Source organism: Ceratotherium simum, chromosome 6, assembly GCF_057802395.1.
Source record: "Ceratotherium simum simum isolate JZ-2026a chromosome 6, ASM5780239v1, whole genome shotgun sequence".
Lineage (NCBI taxonomy): Eukaryota > Metazoa > Chordata > Mammalia > Perissodactyla > Rhinocerotidae > Ceratotherium > Ceratotherium simum.
Window position 1 is genome coordinate 83,864,363 of NC_141905.1, and position 22,862 is coordinate 83,887,224.

Sequence of the window (22,862 nt, forward strand, 5' to 3'; positions counted from 1 at the left end):
GAGCTGTGTCCTAGATACACTCCCCGACCACCCACCTCTGCAATTCTAGCTTTACTGTAAAACTTGTATGATAAAACTAAAAAATAGAGGAACTTGTTCACGTCTTGGTAGTAAGCTCAATTTAGTGTACTTTCCCAACATGATGTATGTCCCCTGCCCTGGGATTTTCCTGTGAGTCACCTCACTAATTGTTTTGCCCACATTCTGTAACCTCTCCCTCACCTGTTACTGTCCGCCCCCCACCCCCACCTCCCCCACATCCCCTGCTGAACCGCGGAGAGGCACCTGAATGGCTTCCTACCCACACTCAGTGTCAGGGGGACCATCAGCCAAACCTCTCTACCTCCTGGGCCTTCACTTACAGTTGCTGCGGTCTTCTTAGACCATCTTCCTTCTCATGGGCTGCGTTCCTGAAGACGAGCAGCCTCCCTGGCTGTGAGGGAGTTGTGCTCACGTCTTCCTCCTGCTTACAACATCCCTGCACTTCATTAAAATAGTTACCTGGCTTTCATTGTCTCACTTTTTCGGGTCAGGTTTTTTCTCGCTCATTTTTAAATTTCCTTGAGATTCAAGCTGGTTCACAGGTTAAACTTAAAATGAATGCTTTGAGGAAATCTAATAAATAGATTTTTCGCCCCAGGTTTACATCTTATGTCTCTACTCCTAAGAGGCAGTATGGTACAAGGTTAAAAGCAGGGACTCCTTAGCCAAACTGCCTGTGTGTTAATCCTGGTTTTGCCAGTTACTGCTGTGTGACCGTGGGCAGGGTACTTAACCTCTCTGTGTCTCAGATGTTTTTATAGTGGAGATAATAAAAATCCTTATAGCATATAGAGTTGCGGTGAAGGTTAAATGAGTAAATACACGTACGGTGTCGACAGCAGTGCCTGGCGCAGAGTAAGTGCTGTACAAGTTTTGCCTCTGCTGTTGCTGTCCTCCCAGCAGCTGGGCCTGTGACTTGCCGTTTCTGTCGGCTCTCACCGAGCCTCAGTGCTGACTGTGCCTCTGCTCCCTTGACGTACTGATGTTTGCACTTTGCCTCGTGACCTGTTCAGATACGTATTTTAGGATCCTAAAACCAACATCCTAAAATATGTATAGTAGCAGGTCATGACAAAAATACTAGAATTCTTATCAAAGAGAAAACACAAACTATATGGGTACAGTCTTGCAAGGATTAAAACACACTTGTCAAGGGGCCGGCCCGGTGGTGTAGTGGTTGGGTTCACATGCTCTGCTTTGGCGGCCCGGGGTTTGCCGGTTCGGATCCTGGGCGTGGACCTACTCAGCGCTCATCAAGCCATGCCGAGGTGGCGTCCCATACAGAGCAACTAGAAGGATCCACAACTATGACATACAACTATCTACTGGGGCTTTGGGAAGAAAAAAGGAGGAAGATTGGCAACAGATCTTAGCTCAGGGCCAATCTTCCGCAAAAAACCACACCTGTCTAATGACTTTCGGTTGGCCAAAAACCAAAACAAAATTTGGTCTCATCCGCTATTTATTTTTTGGCCACCTAAAAAATCACCAGCCCTTACCTGATGAGGACATTCATTTACGTCCTGGCCATCTGGGTCCTGTCTGGCGTTAACAGCTTTCTGCCAAAAGCCGCTCCTACCTAAATGGAGATTTGCATCTTGATAAGTTTTGTTTCCAAGTAAAGACATGTAGGATGTCACCGCTGGTCAGTGCACCAATCTTCAGTGTCCTGGGTAAGCCAGGTGGTGTCTCGGTAACAGCCAGTCTGCTGCTGCCACGGTCATGTGTTCCCAAGGCTTCTCTCACACTCAGTGCTGGACCTCAGAGAGGCCACGGGGCGGTGACATTTGGATCACCCCTAAAAAAAGAGTGAGAAACAGTAAGTCAACTTTCCAAACACACACCTTGTCCAGCGTACCTGGTCTGGAGGGGTGATGAACGGAGGGAGAGTTCTGACTCTGTCCTGAGCCTGCAGCGGAAAGTGGGCACGTTGCCAGGTCTGGTGGCAGTGAACAATCTGTGGCCCGTGTCAGGTTCATGGATGGAAATCCCTCTTATTATTTGTCTGTATCAATGATTAGTAAAGAACAAGGCATGAGAAACTCTTGCATCTCTAGGAGTATTATCTTTTTACTCCTCATAAATTCATGGTGAACCATTTGGTTTGTCCCTTTTGAAATTTGGCATTAATTTAGAATTTCTTGCCTATCTTGATTTCTAGTGGGATTCTAGGCCAGATATGTTTGGAATAAAAATAATACTTGACTTCTACTTACACTGAAGACAATCTTCGGAATAAAAATAATACTTGACTTCTGCTTCTATTGAAGACAACCCTGGTCTTTGAATGGTTTTAGAGGGCTCTGAAGAAATGAGTTGCTCAACAATGGTGTTATAGTGTAAGGATGTGTTATCATTATCTTCACCAGCCTGAGTTGCTGGGATTAAATGAGATGACTCATGTTGAAAGGCCTGTGTCTGGCACATACTAGGTGCTTATTGGTTCCTTTATCTATATCTACTAATTAGTATTTAGAACACCAAAATAGGTTTCTCTAAGAAAACCAATAGCCCCATAAAAGTAATGTATATCATTTATTTTTATAGTTACTTAAAAAAACTAATATTTTAAAAATACCAAAATTATTGAAAATCATAATACACCCCAATGTACCATATAGGTTTAAAATGTTAACATTTTATATGTATGTCTGAAATTCTTTCCTTTTCTTAAAGAAATGAAACCTTACAAATATATTGGTAAGTCACTCTCCCTGCCCGCCCTCACATCTCAGTCCCTTCCCTGACTTCTTTGAGATAACTCTACCCCGGCGCTATGCATTCTTCTCATCAGTGTTTTTAACTTTTGCTACATATCTGTGTATCCATAAATAATGTATAGTGTTGTGTTGTGTGTTCAAAATATTTACATAAGCAGTATAATAATGTAGCCTTTGAAGCTGTGTTTCTCACTCACTCATTTTGAGATTTACCTATGTTGCATGTAGAACTAGTTCCTTTTAGCTGCTGTGTAGGATTTCATTGTATGAAATATACCATAATTTATTTAGATACTATATATATGTAATTTAATTATTTAATACAAAACACTTCCAGGTAAGTATTTTTGATTCAGTTTCAGAGCATGTATTTAAACCCAGGTTCATCTGAATCCATCATGCCATGCTTTTGATAAGTATTAGGAAAATAATGTTGGGAAAAATGAGCTTGCAGGCAGCCCCCTAGTGCATCTCTGGGATCTGAATGTCAAGGAAACTGGTGGTTGTCTGTCCTTGGGGCCTGAGGCAGGCAAGACCAGGGCAGCCCCTCTTCCTCAGGGGGCTACACTGCAGGAAGCCCCGGGGTCTGCAGGGAGCAGTGGGTCAGCTACTTGAGACATTGGCTCATGGGAAGCACAAGATCCTTTCTTTCTGAATAATCAGTGTGGTAAATCAATGATATATGTGAGGCCTGAAAGGCCCTGGGGGACAGGGAGGGGTTTTAAAAGAAGTATTAGACACGGACCCAGCCCTCAAGAAACCTGGGATTTTTAAATCTAGCAGGGGAGAGGAAACTAACATGAGACAGAACAATTCCTTGCTGAACAACTTGGTGTCTACTGTGCTGTGCCCCTCGTCATCTTTTACAGAAATAGAATATTCTGTAGTTTTCTCTGCATCTTGATTTCTCATTCAACAATACCTTCTGGAAATCCTTTCAAGGCATCTAGTAGAGAACTAATTCATTTTTAAAGGCTGTGTAATAGTCCACGCTGTGGCCGTAGCATTGTTTATTTGACCACTCCCTAATTAAGGGGTCATCTTTTCTTTCTTTGCTATAAACTTCTAAAAACTGTAGCAGTTAATGTGCTTGTACATGTGTCCTTGTGTGTGGGTGCTCTGATTTCCACAAGAGAGATTGCCAGGAGTGGGATGGCTGGATAGAAGGGTATATGTATTTTTAATTTTACTAGATGCTGCCATATCGCTTTCTAAAAAGGCTGTAATTCATATTTCCCGCCACCAATGAGAGCGGCCTCTCTCTACATGGTCCCTTCTAACAGTTACGATGTCTCTTTCAAGTGTCTGACTGGGTATAAAGTTATACCCTATCGTTACCAATTTCTGTGGCCACGAGGGAATATGAACATCTTTTTGGGCATTATGTTGGCCATTTTTTTTTGCTGTTTTGTGCACTCCTCATCTTTTGCCTGGTTTGTTATTAGCCTTTGGGTTTTTCCCTTGGTTAGTTTGTAAAAGCTATTTATGTAGAATAGATATCAGCCTTTGTCATCTGTGTTACAAATATTTGGACCAGCTACATCATTTGTCTATCGGCTTTATTTACCAGCTGGTTCACTGAAGGATTATAGCTGCAAACCGAGTTTCATCAACTCAAAGAACAACCTAATTAGTTTGATATGTTAACCAACGTCTTGGAAAGGTCCGTGAGTGAAGTGTGATATTGATGGGTCCAGTACAATCTGCTTGTTGAATGTGGCAGCTCACTACATCAGCTGAATTTTCTGTCACTTCAGTTTTTCAGATGTTCTTCAAGCGACGGGGGGGGGGGGGGGGGGCGGGCGCGGGGGGGGCGGGGGGGTATACTTACACATATGCCTGATGTGTAGGAGGACAGATTTGATCCCCGAGCAGCTATAATGCATTCAGCTGATCTCTCCTCCTTGTGGAAATGGAGTCCTGAAATCCTGTGTCATTCTTTTTCAGAAATCACACCATCCTCAAAGCCTCACCCACCTGTTGTGGGCAAAGTGACTCATCACAGCATTGAATTGTACTGGGACCTGGAGAAGCAAGCGAAACGGCAGGGCCCTCAGGAGCAGTGGTTCAGGTTCTCAGTTGAAGAGGAAGACCCCAAAATGCACACTTATGGTATCATTTATACGTAGGTGCAATGTTGAATTCCTTAACATTTTGAATTGATTTCCTTTAGCTAGAATGGTTTCTATTGTCTCTAATAAGACTGGTTTTGAAGTTAAAGAAAAGAATGAGTCAGCATCCTTTGCATTCATGCTCTTTATGAATTATAATTTTTGAAAATAAGTATTAGCAGTAACTTTGAAATTAAACCTCCCATAGCTTTGAGAGCATCTTAGACTTCTGAAATAGTCTAATGGTATATTTTTAAAATCCAAAGTGTAGAGACAGAATCAAAAGAGAGTTTGATGAAATTAGGTGAGAGTCCCTTTGGGCTGTTCTGTTCACAGATGTGGGCTGGGCCCCGCATGTCTAGCCTGGACAACTGATCGACCTCATGCCACACCACTGTTCCCTTGTTAACTCTCTGTCCAACTGCCCTGCGTCTCTCTCAGCCTCCACCAGGCCACGCTGGTTCCCACGGCAGGGCTTTCTTGTTGCCTTTCCCTTGAATGCGTTTCCTTCTGTTTTTATATGGCTGGTTCCTTCACACCATGCAAACGTCAGACCAAATATCCCCTCCTCAAAAGGCCATCTGAGTAGCCTCCTTCCTCCCAGCCATCCTTTCTGTCATGACCTCGCTTCATGTGCCTCCTAACATTTAGCTCTGCTGGAGTTATTTTACCTGTTTACTTGTTCCTTTTCTGTCTCCCCTCTGGTATGTAAACTCATTGAGAGGCAGATAAGATTCCTGCTTTGCTGAACACTACGCCCAGTTCCTAGACACTGTTGGCGTATAGCAGGCCCTCAGGATATTTGTCGAATGAATAAAAAATGAATGCAACAGGAGTAATCAAGAGGCATTTTTTCTGTCTTCATTTCAACTCTGACTTGTTTCTTCCCTTTGACAGCTTTACCACTTGCAAAATGACTCTATTTCTATGTTTCAGGAATACCAAAAATGAGATACAAATATGGCTTTTAACTAAACTTTAAATTTTGAGATAGTTATAGATTCATATCTAGTTGTAAGAAGTAATACAGAGAGATCCCACGTACCTTTCACTCATTTTCCCCACTGGGAACATGGAAAACTGTAGTGCAGTGTTACAGCCAGGGTATTGGCATTGATGTAGTCAAGATACAGAAGAGTTCCAGCACTTTCCTGGGCGTTTCTCGAGGTGGCATTGTGATAAGTGTGCTGATGTGGGGGTGTATATGAAGGCTTCAGCTGTCACCTGAATGATGCTGTCCCTGAGTCGAGGAACAATTCTCTGTACCTAAAAAAATATATGCATTTATCTGAAATGTAGTAAGCACATGAGAATAATTCCTGGCCTGACTACTCACAAATGTCATTTTCATCCTGTCATGTGTGGTAGTCTCTGTTGGGTAGTTCCCGTCTAAAAGCATGAATTACGATATTATAAATATTTCTATGTAAAAGGAAAAAGACATCATTTCTTCCCCCCCATTTCCCTTGTACCACAAGCTGCACGTTAGCTGGGGCTGTCCTGGATGCTCCTTTCCTTCCTCTTTGCTTTTCGCCTTTGCTGGATGGCCAGGTAGACAGCCTAACCTAGAGAGACTGCAGCCCTGTGCAGTGGCCTCCAGCCCGACACATCTGTGTGTGTAGTTTGCATTTCCCCTGAGCTCTGAGTGCTGTGGGGAGGGGGAATGCACTTGGATGCCTGCCGGGGCTGGTGGAGCTGCAGTGAGGCCTTCACACCCCCAGCTCTAAGTGCAGCTGCGAAACGCTTGTGTTCCCTCGGAGAGTTAGCACAAATCATGACACTAGGTGGCAGAATTAGACTGTATTAGTCTTGACCTCATTTGCTCCGTTGTATCACCTTCTCTAGGTATCCTTAAAACTAGCAAATGGTTTTCTCTAAAAAAGCGATTATCTGGAATATCTGACCTTGGGATTGTGGATCTAAGGACTTCTTCCTGACTTGTCAGTTTCTGTGCGTGTCAGCCAGTAGCCAGAGTCAGTGGTGTCATCTGAGACTTGGGCTCTCCTTCTCATGGCCGGTTACCTAGTTTTGTGTGTTCTCCCTCTGCAGATCCCTTCTAGGCTTTTCTTCTTTAGCCTGTGGCATTTCCCCTACTGGGACGCACGCTCCGTTTTCTGACTAGTTCGTTGCTGTAGCCCCAGGTCCTACAACTGTCCAGCGTATTTGCTGATTGAATGAATTGGCCTTATCCCTCTTTTGTTGCCCTCTATCCCTCATTCTATATTGCTGGGTTAATTTTCTTTTTAGTCTTCCTTTTGTCAAATTGTCATCAGTGGGTCTCCATTGCTTGAAGGATGAAGGTCCGATTCCTTAGGCTGACATTTGATGCCCTTCACAGTTTGCCCACAGCCTGCCTTTCCTGCTGCCTCTGATTTCTGAGCATGAAGCCTCCAATGAGATCTGCTTCCTGTCCTTTGAATACGCCCTGACTTTTCCTGCATGTGTGTGTAGCTGTCTTCCCTGTGAAGACAAATTTCCCTCTACCCTCATCCTTTCTTCCACCCCAGTCAGATTCTGCCTCGACTGAGAAGCTCCCTTTACCATCCTTTTGTCTACCCCCTCTAAATTCCTGTGATGATTGGTGCCCATATCATGCATTTCATTTATTCAGTCATCATGTGTTAATGGGTGCCTACCATGTGCCAGACATTGTTCTGCATGCTGGGGATATGACCCTGGACAGACAGACCAAAACTCCTCTCTCATGTTGAGGAAGACAAACAATCAATAAGATATGTAAGTAAAAACACAGAGTATGTCAGATGGTGATAAATTCCAAGGAGAAAAAGCCTAGGAAAAGTCAGGGCCTGGGGTGGAAGTGAGGAGGGCTTCACTGAGGAGGTAACGTTTGAGTAAAGAAGCAAGTGAGGGATGTCTGGAGCCTTGTGAGTATCTGGAAGAACATTCTAGGCAGAAGAAATAGCAAGTGAAAGAGCCTTGAGGTGGGAAAGAGCCTGGAGCGTACCAGGCACATTGAGGAGTGGAGTGCATGGGGAGAGTAGTAGGGGATGAGGTCAGTGGGGCAATGGGAGGTAACCTCTAGGGTCTTGTGGGCTAGCGAGAGGACTTTGGCTTTTACTCCAAGAGAGGTGGGAAAGCCATTGGAGACTGTTGAGCTGAAGGGTGGCTTGATTTGGCTTATGCTTTAGGAGTATCACTCTGGCTGCTGAGTTGAGAACAGGCCATGGGAAGGCAAGGCAGCAGGCAGCAGGGAGGACTAATTAGGAAGCTTTTGCAATAATTTAGGTGGGAGATAACAGAACAGTGTGAGCAGTGGTTGAATTCAGGATATGTTTTAAAGAAAAATTTGAAAAATTTGCTGGTGGACCAGATATGGGATGTGAGAGAAAGAGGAAAGTCAAGGGAGATCGATTGATCTCCCATAGATGGATGGATGGATGGATGGATGGATGGATGGATGGATGGTTCGATGCATCCATCCATCCATCCATCCATCCATCGATCTGTCTATCTATATTTGTATATCTACCTCTAGGAGAGGTCAGATTATGCTGCATTAAGCATCAACCTCAGCATCTCAGTGGCTTACGACAGCAGGAGTTCATCTCCCAAAGTACCCATTGTGTGTCGGCCACAGCTCCATCCCACCTGTCTTCCCCATGGCCCAGGCTGATAGGGCAGCCTCTGTCTGAACATTGTCAGTCATTGTGGCAGCACAGGGAGAGAGCCTGGCACACCGTTTCTTGCAGCTTCGACTCAGAATGACACACTTCACCTCTGCTTATGCTTCATTGCTCAAAGCAAGTCAGAGGGCCATGTCTGAGTCCAGTCAGGGTGTAGAATCTTTGGGAGGGCACTAAATATTTGAGAACAATAATCCAGTCTTCCACAGCTGGCACCAGGGTTTTTGGCCTCAGTAACTTGAATAAAGAGATGAGGAAGACTGCAGGTGGAGCAGAAGCTCGGTTTGGGACTCTCAGACATCCAAGAAGATCCATCAAGGAGGCAGTTGGGGAAGACCAGGCCAGGGGAGAGATCTGGGCTGGAGGAAGGAACTTCAGAGTCATCAGCGTGAGGCTAGATTGGAATGCTGAGGGTGGGAGCGGAGAGAGAAAATGAAAGTCTGGTAATTGAGTCCTTGGGCATTCCAATCTTTAGTTTGTTTCATGTTTGCTCAGCACTTGCATCAAATATTTGCTTGTTGACTGATAACAAAAGTAAAGATATGCTTTATACTTTTGTTTATTTTCCTCTGCTATGGAAATCGTTCTAAGATGGTTTCATTCTTTAAGCTACTGTGCCTGGGCCGTGTGAAGTGCTTCTGCACAGGTTTGATGAACTGCGTCTGTTAGTCGTCCCGTGTCTGTGCTGCAGTCATCGTGTCATCCCTGGGTCTGTGCTGTAATCACCGTGGAGTACCCCAATGGGCTTTGTGTCCCGGGGCCCCTGCTATGTCTTTTGCTCTCTCCTTGAGGCCATCTCCATTGACATGTGAGAGCCTCCATCCTCCCGTAAATGTGCTCAGTAACATCTGTTTCCTAGAACAGTTCTGTAATTTTTCTTTCCAGGGGTTATGAAGGTACTGTTTGCTTCAGGGTGACCTTATGATATTTAGCAATACTGGATTTTATTGGGGGCACTTTTGGTTTTATTTTGATCTAAAACTATGTTAAGTCTTCGACACCTGGCATTGAATTCCACTGATGCTTGGATATTATATTCTCGTTGAGCTCCTAAAGATCTTCTCAGATGCCACAAATTGCTGAGAGTTAAGTTTTTATGATTCAAGAATTCATAGATATGGACCTATGCTCACATAACAGTGAAATCCACCCACTTATAAGACTACTTATGCCAAGCTGATATATTTTAGTTTTTAAAGTTATTATTATTTTTTTAGCCCATACAGTTTTTCTGAGTATTTATCTTGGTTTTAGACCTTTTACTTTTATGGTAAATGCACTTATATCTATTCTTAACACTTCTCTGTTTCCTTGGTTTCTTGATTCAAATATTTTTCTTAATGCTGTTGATATCATTTCTTAATTGTCTTTCTTATAGTTTCTTCTTTGTTGATACAGGATGTATCGGCTATCTATAACTGCATAACAAACTACCCCTAAATTTGATGATGTAAAGCAAAAAACAATCATGTGTTTGCTACAGTTTGGGCAGGGTGGGGATGGTGTGTCTTTGCTCCACATGGTCTTGGCTCGTGCAGCTGGGGCTAGAGGATCCCAGTGGTGTCCCTCATATGTCTAGTGCCTCTGCTGGGGCGGCTGGGACAGCTGGCGGCTGACTGGACTTCTTTATCTCCCTTCATCATCTGGCATCTTCCAGTGACTCTCTCTCACCCGGTGGGTCCTCCCTCCAGCAGGGAAGTTGAACATCTTTACATGGTGGCTAGCTTCCAAGGGAGTGAAAGCAGAAGCTTCCAGACATCTTAAGGCCCAGGCCCAGAACTGCACAGTATCACTTCACATCCCATCCTATTTGAGGGGAAAGGAACTTGGCTCTAATTCCTTGGAAGACTGACGACTACCTGCAGGATGGGAGGGATTGTTGGAGGCCACCTTGACTGATACTGTACCACACTTGACTTCTGTAGGTGAAGAGACATGTGCTTCAAGTAAAGATGATATCAGTCAGGAGGCTGAATCCACCGGCTAAGAACAGGAGAGCACAGACAAGTGGTCAGAAGTGCCTTAGCTTCCTATCTTTTTCATGGCTCTGTTAGAGCCACACCTGAGAAGTCATTTAGATTTTGGTGCCTAAAATAACTTGTGATGCAAAAAAGGGATCACCGAGTGTTCAGGACTTTATTTCAGCTTAAAATTTTACATTTTGGATAAACAACAAAGGGAGGGAAACACAAAGGGAAAAGGGTCTTTGTAAATCTCTTCCAGTTTTCAAATATGGTTCTCTAGGTCTCAGTTTCATCTGAGACCCCTCTCTCAGGAGCACACATCCAGACTTGTCCAGTTCGGTTGTTGGTTTGCAGACTGGCCCCCATAAGTGGAGGATAAGGAGAGACTAAAGAAAGAGGCAGCCACTCCAGGTTGGTAGGTGGCAGGTTTAATAAGCAAGGGAACTTACAAGGCTCGTCTTGCGTAGATGAGTAGATCTCTGCACCCACTGCCAGAATCTTATAAGTTTATATGGAGGCCTTAACGGGGTTCAGTCACGTACACCGTCCAGATAGTCTCAACGCCACCTTATGCTCTCAAGGCTGCGTCCTTGAAACAGCTGCTAGCATGAGAATAGCAGGCGGTGCGTACATTCCAAGGACAGGGGAGGGGGTGAGGAGCCTCCGATTGCCCAGGGTCCAGCTGGAGGGTCAATTGGCGGTCATGTCCTCTTGATGAGCTCCTCCAACACTGATCTCCCTATCACCAGACTCTTTTGTCACCCTCTGCTCACAGCCTAGACCAGCCATTCCCCGGGTATTTCATGTCGTTCCACTCTGATGCTGCTTCTCAGACTGCCTGGGTCCTTCTTTCCCTTGCCTTTTCTGCCTAGGCCAAGTCTTTATGGAAGTCGCTCGCCCACTTCTCGCTTTACATCAGAGAGCCCTCCACTGAGGACATTCTACTGCGCCCTCTCTGCCCCTCCCTCACTCCTCACGGTGGAGGAATTACTTGTCTGATGAGTGAGTTTGGGAGATGGAACTTAGAAGACCTTCCAGGTTCTCTCCAACTATCCCAAAGGATTCTCCTCCCTCTGGAGCAAGTGTTGGGTTAGCTTGCTAGCCACGCACTTGGCCATGTACTTGCTTCTTCGGGGGAAAAACTGCTTTTCCAATGGGGTCTGGGAGTGAGTGGGTGAGGCTGTTTAATTGACAGGTGAGGTGTTAGCACATCCACCTGGCCCAGATCTAAAGCCACATTTTCAAGGGAGCTTTTGTCAGCACTGATGATAACTCCAGCACTGTCATATCAGCCTGACTCAGCTGTCATTCCTCACCGTCCTTGATTCCCTCTTCTTGCTACCCATCAGCAGGAGATGGGGTCAACTCGTTGCTGACAGATTCATCCCAGGTCTGAGCTGGTCCTGGGCTGCATCCCTAGCCCGGCCCAGCACCTTATAAGTAATGGGAACTAGATATTTGTGTTGAGGTCTGTGGAATGGAATTGATGTATAAATATTTAGGTTACACACAAACATCTTTGAAAAGTTAGTTGCGAATCCCAAAGTATGATTCTGGCCTCTGTAGAGGTCTGCTGAGAATGAAAGAAAAATTAGAGACAGAAGATGGAGAAGACAATGGTACACTTGGAGTCCAAGGAGCTGTGGAGAGTGTTCTGAAGGGAGGAGAACAAGGCTGGGTTGGAACAAGGCAGGAAAGAAGAGCGAGCTGGGACACACACACAAGCACTCAAAAATCAAGGCTTTGAGGTATAAGGAAAGAAAAAATTGGATATAGGATTTGAAAAGAGGTCATGGAATTTAGTTAGATGCCAATAAAGAGTTTTGGCAGCAAAGGGAAACTAGGTTTTAGGCAATATTGACAAATATATACAACTCTGTTGACTTCGGGAGACCTGGTATCTTAGAAAGTATGCCAAGTCAAAGCCAGGCCCCTGACAGCTGCCCCACAAGCAGAGGGACAGGGTCTCCGCACCTTCACTGGATCCTAGCGTCTTCTGAGCAGGCAGACAGACTGCCTAACTGCATTTCCTGGTGCTCATTTTACAGCCTCCAATTGGTTACACTCAGTCCTCCTTCCTTCTGGAGGCGTGCAGATTTCTATCACTAGCCTCTGATCAGTTTTCTATTCCACAAGTGTTCAGTGGCTATTTCCCACAGATATTTTCCTAGATGAACGTTAACAGTGTCACAAGGTTTTGGAGTTGTTCTTGTGAGCTGCCTGACTCCCCAGCTCACTCTAAGTTGCTCATCGCCTACAACAATCATGTATTTTACTTCTTCTGGTCCTTTCCCTGCAGTATTATTTTGCCTGACATAGGTATGCGGCCATCAATTAGACAGCCTCACCTATGCTCTCAAAGACCTGGCTCAGAAATCACATATATACTATTTGACTGCCTATCTCATTTTTCAAATGTGAAACTTTGTCATTTGAGGACAAATATCATGGGTTAACGTGATTATTTTTCCAAAGAAGGAAATTGCGCACCAGTTACGTGTCAGCACTAGACTAGGCACTGCGGAATAGAGCGGCCATGTGCTGGGTGGGATGGAGGTGCCACGTGTGATTTTTCACAGTCTAGTGTGGGAGACTAACAACAACTGGCATCAGATCTGTACTGGAAATAGACACCATTCAAAATTCACTTCCACCTGCTCTTCTAATAACTATCAGAGAATGCTGATTAGATTACCTGGTGTCGTCACCGTGTGTGTCTCCTCCTTTCCAGGGGATATGCAACCAAGCATGTTGTGGAAGGTCTGGAACCACGGACACTGTATAGATTTCGGCTGAAGGTCACCAGCCCCACTGGAGATTATGAGTACAGCCCAGTGGTCTCCGTATCTACGACCAGTGAGTACACACACACTCTAAACTCACTTATCTAAAGATAAACGAAGACGACAAGCAATGTAGAGGTAAAAATATCCTGCCTTTTGCTCGGCCTGACCGGAAGCAGACATTAGTATCCCATTTTTAAACACTGTGATAATATTATTTACTGGCTGGGCCTGGCCATAGCATAAGGGAAGTCTAATTGTGCTTCAATAAATGGAGAGAGCAGTTTCTGTGCCAGCACTGCCCTGGGAGTGTGCATTTGGAACAAAAGGGTGGAGTCACCTTTCTTAGGAAGTGGCCCAGAGGGGTGCGGGCTGAGCGAGCGTTCCCACGCGGAGAAACCGCTGCCTGTTGTGGGTCCTCAGGTGACGAGGTTTACTCGGCGTTTGTCCCTGTTGGACAGCTTCAGCTTAGGCGTCTTCACCCATAAATCTGTTCCTGGGGGTGCTGCGAGTGAGGAAGAATGAACGGTGCCACTTGCATTCACAGACGCGGGGAGGGACAGCCCCACACAGACGTGGGGGCGAGAGGCTGGCCATGGCGCCTCTGACCAGTGCGTTCTTTTCCCAGGTCAGATTGAAGGGTGCAAATATTTTCTGTGATCGGTATCTTGAAACGTTTTAAAGATGTGTGTGGGGGCCGGTCCGGTGGGGCAAGCAGTTAAGTGCGCGCGCTCCGCTGCAGCTGCCGGGCGTTCGCCGGTTTGGATCCTGGGCGCGCACTGACATAGCGCTTGTCAGGCCATGCTGTGGCGGCGTCCCATATAAAGTGGAGGAAGATGGGCACGGATGTTAGTCCAGGGCCAGTCTTCCTCAGCAAAAAGAGGAGGATTGGCAGATGTTAGCACAGGGCTGATCTTCCTCGCAAAAATAAGTAAATAAATAAAAATAAAAAAAATAAAGATGTGTGTGTATTCAGTGCCATCTTTGAACCAGAATGTTGTTAAGATGAAAATGGCCAGAAATGTCCTTCTTGGCACGCACTGAAAACACAGACAAACCTTCTTTCAGTTGCATGAAGGAAATCTTCCTCTTATGAGTGAAAAGTTATTTTAAAGTTTTACTCAATGTAGCATTTGGCTTGTGTGTACATACATATTTTTTCTGTGGCTTTCAATTGTGTCTTTTAGGCACTTAATCATGGAAATTTTTGTGTGGATTAAAGATAATTTAGATTCTGAGTTAGCCTATAATATTTTCAGTTGCAAACAAGGCATTAGGGGATTGGATCTTAGTTTAGCAAACAAGAATTTAGTTAAAGCTGAGAGTGGTGATGCTGTATACATTCCCAAATGGTGCTCAGCTAGCCGTGAAAAAATATAATTTCAGAGGAGACTTTGAAGTGCAATGGTCAATTATGGAGATGCAGGTCAGGAAAGAGGGCTTGTGCTTTCATCTGGAGACTTTGAAAGCATTTGCTTTCATATAGAAGATATTGAGCCCCTGCGCTTTTTAGGGGCAAGAAAAGAAGGCAGACCAGCAGAAAGTGAGTGAGTTCTGTGCATGTTGAGGGAAAGCATAGAGAATGGAGGAGGAGAGGGGAGGAGAAAAAGTTGGCAAAGGGGGCCTGTCACTTGAAAAGAGACTCTCTAAGGGAACACGGGGCCAGGATGCTCTCCCATGCCGCCTTTCAGCTCCCTCCTATCCTCCTGCCATCCCCAGCCACCCGCAGGCCACTCCTACACTCCTCCGCCGCTGCCCCTTCCCTCTGGGGTGCTTCCCTCTGGAGCAGCTCCCTCTGGGGCACCCCCCCACCCTCCCACTCCTCTGCCTGCTGGGCCTACTCCGCGGGCAGAGCTCTGCTCAGGGGTGAGTCCTGAGGTGGCTTCCCCACTTCTCTGCCGTGCACTTTAGCTCCTCCCCCTGGTACAGAGCAGTGTCTCACCACTCTGATAACACTTCTTGAATCTTAGTTTATGTATTTGTTTATCTTCTTTGCCTCCCACTTACATTGTATGCTTCTGCCGGGAGGGTGTGATGGGTCAGTCATGTCTAGCATGTAGAAGATCCTTAACAAATGGATTAACGAATCCATCCATGGTGAATGAAAAGGCCCAGAGGCAGAATGAAGGGGATGAGGAGAAACACTGATTTTCTCAGCTCACTTGCATGTCTGTTGGGAGATGGATCTGTTTCCCACTGGCTGGGGAGAGTCCACCTGAACCTGCAAGGTAAGGGTGAACTGGATGCAGAACCAACCACAGTGAGCCTCAGGTGGCCACAGGTGTCCTTCTTAATACCACATCAAAGCCAAGGCGGGGTCTTCTGGACCTTCTGGCAGGAGCTGACATGGTGTCACTGTGCCATTTGGAGCTCTCTAGGAAGGCAGAAGCCATCGTAGCTCTCTGTCTCTCCGCTGACAAGGGTTGTGCCTGTGGGCAGGTGTGCCTTCTCCTTGCCAAGCTGGCTTCCGAGAAGCAGCCATGGATAACTGGTCCAGTGGCCCAGGGCATTTGTCACTGCAGCCCTTGGCTTCCATAGGTCATTAGACAAGACTTCCTGTAGGGAGGAGGGCGTGATGGAGACGCGGCTCCTGGTGATGAGCTGGTGTGTTGGGGCTTCCTGAGCGTTTCCCTGTCAAGTCACAGCAGAAGTGCTGCAGCCAGGACGCGCTCTCAGCCTCAGGGGGCTCTCCTGGGTGGCAAGGATCAAGTACACTCCTCCTTATGGCTGGCTGCTGCTCCCTTATGCTGTTGTTGTATTTATAATATCCAAAGCAGACTCTCTTAAGGAGGCAGATCATGCTAAACGAAGAATTAAAAATATGCACATTATACAAAACAAATGACAATGCTTCTGTGGGCTGATAATTTACATTCAGTTTGAAAGTGTTTTAATGAATCACAAAAGCATGTACTTTGTTTGAATACAGGATGCTCAGCCTTTTTTTCCCAGGTAAAGTACACAAGACTCTTGCTTAAATGAGGCATGCAATTTTAATCAGTTGGGCCCTTAAAAAGAAAGAACAACAGCTGCTGCTTGTTAATTGGCAAATATCTTCTCCAATGAGCTCATCATGTATTCACGGCTTTTAATAGAGACTTAAATTCCACCAAGGAAGGTGTTATCACCACATTATAATATCTGCCAGCACATCTGCTGCGAAGTGACCCTCTTACAGAATGTGAGCGAGGGCTTCCCAAAGACGGCTGTGCCCTCTCCTCCTCCTGGGTGTCCCCGCTCCTGTGGTCCTGGCTGATGAGTTCCAGCCAGCACAGAAGCAGCACTCAGGGACATCCTCACCACGGGCAAGATCAGTTCAATATTTGCCATTGCAGCACACGGGGTAAACCTTGGAAAAACACACCCGCAGAGGCAAAGCCTGCCTTCTTTATGTTGAATTGCACTGATCGATGGCAATCCCTTGGGCCAAGCCCACAATGTCTTGAAGGATTCAGGGGTGGGAGGAGTGGAACATTTGGCTCACCCTGGAATTTCCTCTCTGTTCTTCATGACTCCTGCCTATAGTGGGAGTAGAAAGAACTGCTCTGCCTGCAAACAAGAGGCTTTTCATTTCTTTTCTGTTTCTCTGTCCAATTCATGTAAACTGTGAGAGTTTTCTGTGCCTCGGTGATCTGTGCCTGGCATGGTGGTAATCCTCAGAACCTCTCTGCCTTCCTGGCAGTGGTCTGAGAGGGGTTAAGGAGTTAATGCTGAGAAAGAGCTTTCATGCTCCAGATAATAGTTATTGCTTCCTTTTGCTGAAACTCAGCAAGCAAGGAATGATGAACAATTATGTTGTTTTCCCTCTCTTCCGTGAGACATCCCTTTGTTCTCAGAATAAGCTGTGAGAGCACTGATTACCTCTTGCAGAAGCTGGAATAGGCAATACATTTATTTAGATTATATCCTAATATCAAAATACGCTGGGCTTTGCTATGCACAGTCCTCAAGCTTCTAAGCATGAAATGAACTTGTTTCATCTTCCAGTATTTGCACGCTGCAGAGCTTTCTGGGTGGGATGCACTTGGCAGTGCCCCCCTGCTGGGAGAGCTAGACTGGTCAGGTAAGATGGATGATGTGGGTTGGAGGTGGTCAGGGCTTAAATGTGCTGCGATGCTGCGTGTGCTTTTAGAACTGTCGTTAAAATCTCAAGAAGTTAGCACTTATCTGAAGCTTTTTAGGCTTGAGGCATCCCCTTTTATTTAACACTTTGCAGGGGATTGTGTTTATTTAAGATGTCTGCTTGTATTCAAAATTTAATAAGAATGGAGGCATATAATGAATTGGTCAGCTACCTCAACATGTGTTACAACACCGAAGGAAGGAGTGCGGCCTCACAAGAGACCTCCCTTTGAGCTCTGATGTTGCCCACTCCTGCCTGGATGACCTTGGACAACTCACTCATTCAGCCTTTCTGGCTCTCAGTTTTGTGGTCTGAGGAAGAATCTAAAAAGCATTGTGTAAAGTCCTAGATACAGCTTACTTAATAGGATTTGAGTTAGGATATCGTATTTTAAAATTTAGTATAATTTGGATGAGCTTCCTATGTTCTTCTGGATGATTTTATGCAAATTACTTGTTTTTGTATTTTTTTTTGCTGGAGAAGATTCGCCCTAAGCTAACATCTGTGCCAATCTTCCTCTATTTCATATGTGGGTCGCTGCCATAGCATGGCCACCGACGAGTGGCATAGTTCCTCGCCTGGGAACTGAACCCAGGCCACTGGAGCAGAGAACACCAAACTTAACCACTAGGCCACAAGGCCAGCCCCTTGTTTTTGTATTTTTAGTGGCAGTTGAAGTTTGAGAGTCACAGAAGTGGGGGCATTTGGTGGGATAAGAGATTTGTCACCACACTGCTGTTCCCCTCCTTTCTGGGAAGTGTGAAGGAAGGGAAACTTTTCATGAGTTTAGTTTGTCCACTAAGGTATGGATGGGTCATAACAGATCATTTTAATAGATGATAATAGATCATATTAAGTCCATATTACTCTAGCCCAGGGTTTCTCAACCTTGGTGCTATTGACATTTGGGGCTGGATAACTCTTGATTGTGGGGGCCGTCATGTGCTCTGTAGGGTGTTGATCAACATCCCTGGCCTCTACCTGCTAGATGCCAATAGCATCAACCTTTAAGTCGTGACAACCAAAAATCTTGCCAGATGTTACCAAATGTCCTCTGGCGTGCAAAACCTTGCTGCCTTCTGTAGCCCCTAGTGGAAGCCAGGAACAGCATGGTCCTTGCCCTGTGATGGTTTATCATGATACTTTCATTTGAAGTTTTTGGTCTAAAAATATGTGTGGAATGATGAAAAGGAAGTATAATGTGGTTAAAAAAATCTTTAGGAGATTGGCAAGCTCTAGCAGATAAAATGGTGATTTCAAAACAGTTTTGACTTGGCTTAAATTTATTTTTACCAGAAGAGAAGGAAGGGTATCAGCTGAAGGTCACTCTGATAGTGATCCCTCCATTCTTCTGCCCTACTCTCTTCCCAGTTGGTACTTGGCCCAGCTAAAATCCTCCAAGGAAACCAGGAGAAAAGTGGCTCCTGTGCTGGGAACTGACATCCAGAGAGTTTTTCCACCATAGGAGCAGGAATAGAGATTTACTTCCCATCTGGCAGAGATGGCCAGGGGACCTCTGCAGGCCAGACTGTAAGAAGGAGATTTAGTGGGAGGGCAGGGGGGTGAGCCTCGGGAGGCAGTCTGGGGTGCAGTGTGGGAAGACAGGGTAGGGATAAATGTTTTCTTTTAGGGTTTAGAATAATAACAGGCTGTAAGTGGGCACAACAGTGTAAAGGGCAAGGGAGAGGAACATGTTTGGCTCATTCTCCCTGGGACCCCCAGTGCCTAGCACTAGATTTGGCATGCAAGTTATAAACACTTGTTGAATGAATGCATGGGACCTTTGAGATGACTAAACCAGGGATTATAAACGCAATGCCTATTGGGGTCAGGTAGGTATGCTAAGTGAGGGAGGGGCTGGGCATAATGCAGAAGAGAATGGTGGGGCTGTGTTGAGCAAGGGTAGCAGCCACTACCATTACTGTCACCTCAACAACAGACACACATTGAATACTTAGGACGTGCTAGGTGCTATTCCAGGTGCTCCCCTTGTATTATTTCATTTAAGCTTAATCATAATTGTTTAAACAATTAGAAAGTCATGGAATGTGAAGCACGAGAAGCCATGGAATAAATGCCTTGAAAAATGGGCTTCTCTCACTTGGCCCTCTATGCTCACACCCTGCTCCATTTTGAACTTCTACCCCGTTCCCTTCCTCGAGGAGTTAATGTTCCCCTCTACACAGGGACACCCTCCTTTCTGCCCCACCTCCCATTGTTCTTTCAGTATTTCTCACACTCTTCCTTGCACTTCTCGTCTTGGCAGCTCTCTCCCATAATCGGGCTTTCTCACGATGTTCTGTCTCTCTGGGTATGAGCCCCTTCTGTCCCCACAAGCTCAGAGGAGACGAGGCCAATATGAATGTTATATTCCTGGGAAGAACTGAAATTTTGGATTTCAAATGTTAAAGCGAGCTGTCTTTTTTTGTTTGCCATTCAAGTAGTTTAGTGACTCTTTGGCAAACAAAAGCATCATGCTGTGACAATTGGGGAATTTTTCCTTGCTTGTAGGAGACATTATATTAAGTCTTATGAAATCTGAAAGGATTATTTTCAAATATCAAAATAACATTCATATAGTAATACTTTTATAACTTGAAAATGTCCCAAGCCTTTAGGACAATCTAAATGTTCTTCCCTTAATATGTGAAAACAAGGTCTTTTTCAGTAAAGGGAGTTGACTAGGAAATGTAAGATATAGTTACCGGAATAGCCCGGGGCCTTCCTGGAGGTGAACATGAACATCCACTCAAGGCCACAGGAGGAATAGAGCTGGGGTGAATCTTCTTTCGTCATATTTGGGGTGACTGCTTTCTGTCTAATTTCTTCAGGAGAGCCCATGAGTAGCGAGCACTTTCATAGAGCTGTCAACGTGAACGATGAAGATTTGCTGGTTCGAATACTTCAAGGAGGGTGAGAGAACGCTGCCATTAAAATTTTTTTTTTTAATTTTTCATGCCTAAGAGTGCGTAGAAATGCATGATGCAGCTTTATTTTATTTTCTTAAAACTTTCCATGTCTTTGAAACTGGCTCCAAAATTGATCTCAGGTGACTGGTGTGAGTTCAGCAGTTAATAAAGATGACCGTAAGCCTCATGTAAATGTTATATTATGTAATTATTTAATGAAAATTGAAAATGGAAATTACAAGTCTGGTTGTCATATTTTCTTCCCAGAAAATAATTTCTGACTCCTGCTTATATGCCATAGCAGTTAGGCAAATTTCACCCCCAAATGCCCACATCTAATTCCTAATGAAATTAAGCAATCACTAAACCAACTCTTTCTAATTCAAAAGGTTGATAAAACAATAGAGGATAGTGAATCCAGTTGCTGCAGATGTGGTATTTGAAGCTGCCTCCTCAATGAAATATGGACAGCGTTATCTCGATTCTTTCTGAATCAATAGTTTTGAGTGCCTTCGAGGACAAGTCATTTGTGAATTGGGGCTCTGTAAGTTGGAGAAGAGAAGCTTCCCACGAAAAGCCAAAGCTTCTGAGCTGATACTTAAGAGCTCTGCTTTCTTCCTTCAGCAGAGCATTTTCTGCCCAGGATGTGAGATGAGAATCAAGGGAAAATGTGGGGCTCCACCAAGCTAGACTTGTGTTCAGTGGAGCTGACAGTCTGCAGCGAAGACACTGTGTCCTCTGCGCATTTAAGGGGGCTGTGCTCTTCATAGAGGGGTTTAGTAGATTGCGTAATACTTTCAAGTTGAAAGGGGTGCCTATTTTAAGTGAAGTTACAGAAATTTTCTCTTCTTTTCTTGCAAATTTGAATCCTTTAAAATATTAGGCAGGGCAGTCTAAGACAACAAAAAGTTAATGGCCCAGAAGAAATTGGAATTTTTGGGAAAATGAACCATTTTAGCCACCTGTGCCCTGCAAGAGACGTCAGCTGTGAATCGACAGGGAGCTCTGCCAAGCATGTTAATCTCTTTTTCTCTGTGTTTTTCCCAAGAAATGTTAAGGTTGATGTTCCCAATAAGTTTGGCTTCACGGCTCTGATGGTTGCTGCCGAGAGAGGATACACCAGGTGGGGTTCCTCCTTTCTTGTCTCTCCGAGCGAGTGGTTGAAGCTTCGTTCCTCTCAAAGGCTCCAGTCAGGGTCGGGGTGGGAGGGAAATGGGTCATGGGGAATCCCATGTCTTTTCTCTTTCCAAAACTGTGCCATGCAAGGGCTGAACAAAAACTCGGCTGTTTTTATCATAAAGTTATACACCATGCAGGAGAGAATGTAAAAATTTATAATCATATGGTGAAGAGGAGAGGTAGCCATTTAATTATATTTTGCAATATATTGTATATGCCCTGGGAAAACTGGTTATTGGAATTTGAATTTCTTTAAAAAAAGAAAAAGGAGGGGTATTAATTCTGGGAAGCAAACTTCCCTGATAGGTTGCTAAGATAATTTTCATCGATATACTCCATTATCTCTATTCTACACAAGGATAAGCATAAATACTAATAGCTTCTTTTTAAATCATATTTATATTTCACTACTAAAGTGCCATTTTGAAAAAAATAGAAATGTATTTTCATTAACTGCTGCTATTCTGAAAATATGTTTAAAATCATCATTCAAGTGACAGTGAATTAGTTTGATAGTTCAATTTGTTTCATTTGGTATAGTTGTTTCCAATGAATAGTTCATGTAAAGGGTAAAAACTCTTTTTTTTTTGGTGTTGGAGAAGTAGTTTTCTGGTTTTATAATGCCCTGTCTTTAAAGCCAGCGGGCCTCTGAACATGGACTAGAAGGTATTGTGAAGATGTGTCTTAGATGTAGTGTTGTTCATTTTTGCTAGATTATCATGGGTTTCTACTCAAAGCTATTTATTCCACTTATTTAAATTTATTTCCTTTAGGCTTGTGAAAATCCTCGTTTCTAATGGCACAGATGTGAATCTGAAGAATGGAAGTGGCAAGGACAGGTAGGGTGTGGAATATGCCCTAAAATGTTCCAATGCTTGTGTTACTAGGCTTGTGCCCAGAGAGTTTCTTTTCTTTTTTTTTTTTTGAGGAAGACTGTCCCTGAGCTAATATCTGTTGCCGATCCTCTTTTTGCTGAGGAAGATTAGCCCTGGGCTAACATCTGTGCCCATCTTCCTCTGTTTTATGTGGGACGCCTGCCACGGCATGGCTTGACAAGCGATGCATCAGTCTGTGCCTGGGATCCGAACCTGGGAACCCCAGGCTGCCGAAGCGGAGTGTGCGAACTTAACCACTACACCACTGGGCTAGCCCCCCAGAGAGCTTTTGATTGAACCCAAGTATTTGATCCAGTTTATTTTGACAGTACTGAGAGGTGAAGTACCGTATCCCAAAGGAGAGATGGCGACGACAAAAGCTGGCTCACTCATTGGTTCACTTATTCTTTCAGTCCACCGGCTATTTCATCATAATGCATACACTTTCCCTAGCTCGTGCCAGCACACACTGAGTGTTCAGTGAATGGTGGTTAGTCAAACAGTTGTCACCA

The 22,862-nt window shown here is 44.7% G+C and overlaps 1 protein-coding gene across 3 annotated transcripts in view; it reads left to right on the plus strand.

Moving 5' to 3' along the window:
* The window catches only part of FANK1 (fibronectin type III and ankyrin repeat domains 1), a 100,300-nt gene that overhangs the window by 67,291 nt on the left and 10,147 nt on the right, over window positions 1-22,862 (plus strand). For all 3 annotated transcript variants that reach the window (XM_014794066.2, XM_087432850.1, XM_087432849.1), the window contains 5 exons: window positions 4,710-4,887; window positions 13,213-13,337; window positions 20,219-20,300; window positions 21,345-21,419; window positions 22,249-22,314. In XM_014794066.2, the coding sequence (XP_014649552.1) occupies window positions 4,710-4,887; window positions 13,213-13,337; window positions 20,219-20,300; window positions 21,345-21,419; window positions 22,249-22,314 (526 nt within the window). The remainder of the gene's footprint in view (window positions 1-4,709; window positions 4,888-13,212; window positions 13,338-20,218; window positions 20,301-21,344; window positions 21,420-22,248; window positions 22,315-22,862) is intronic.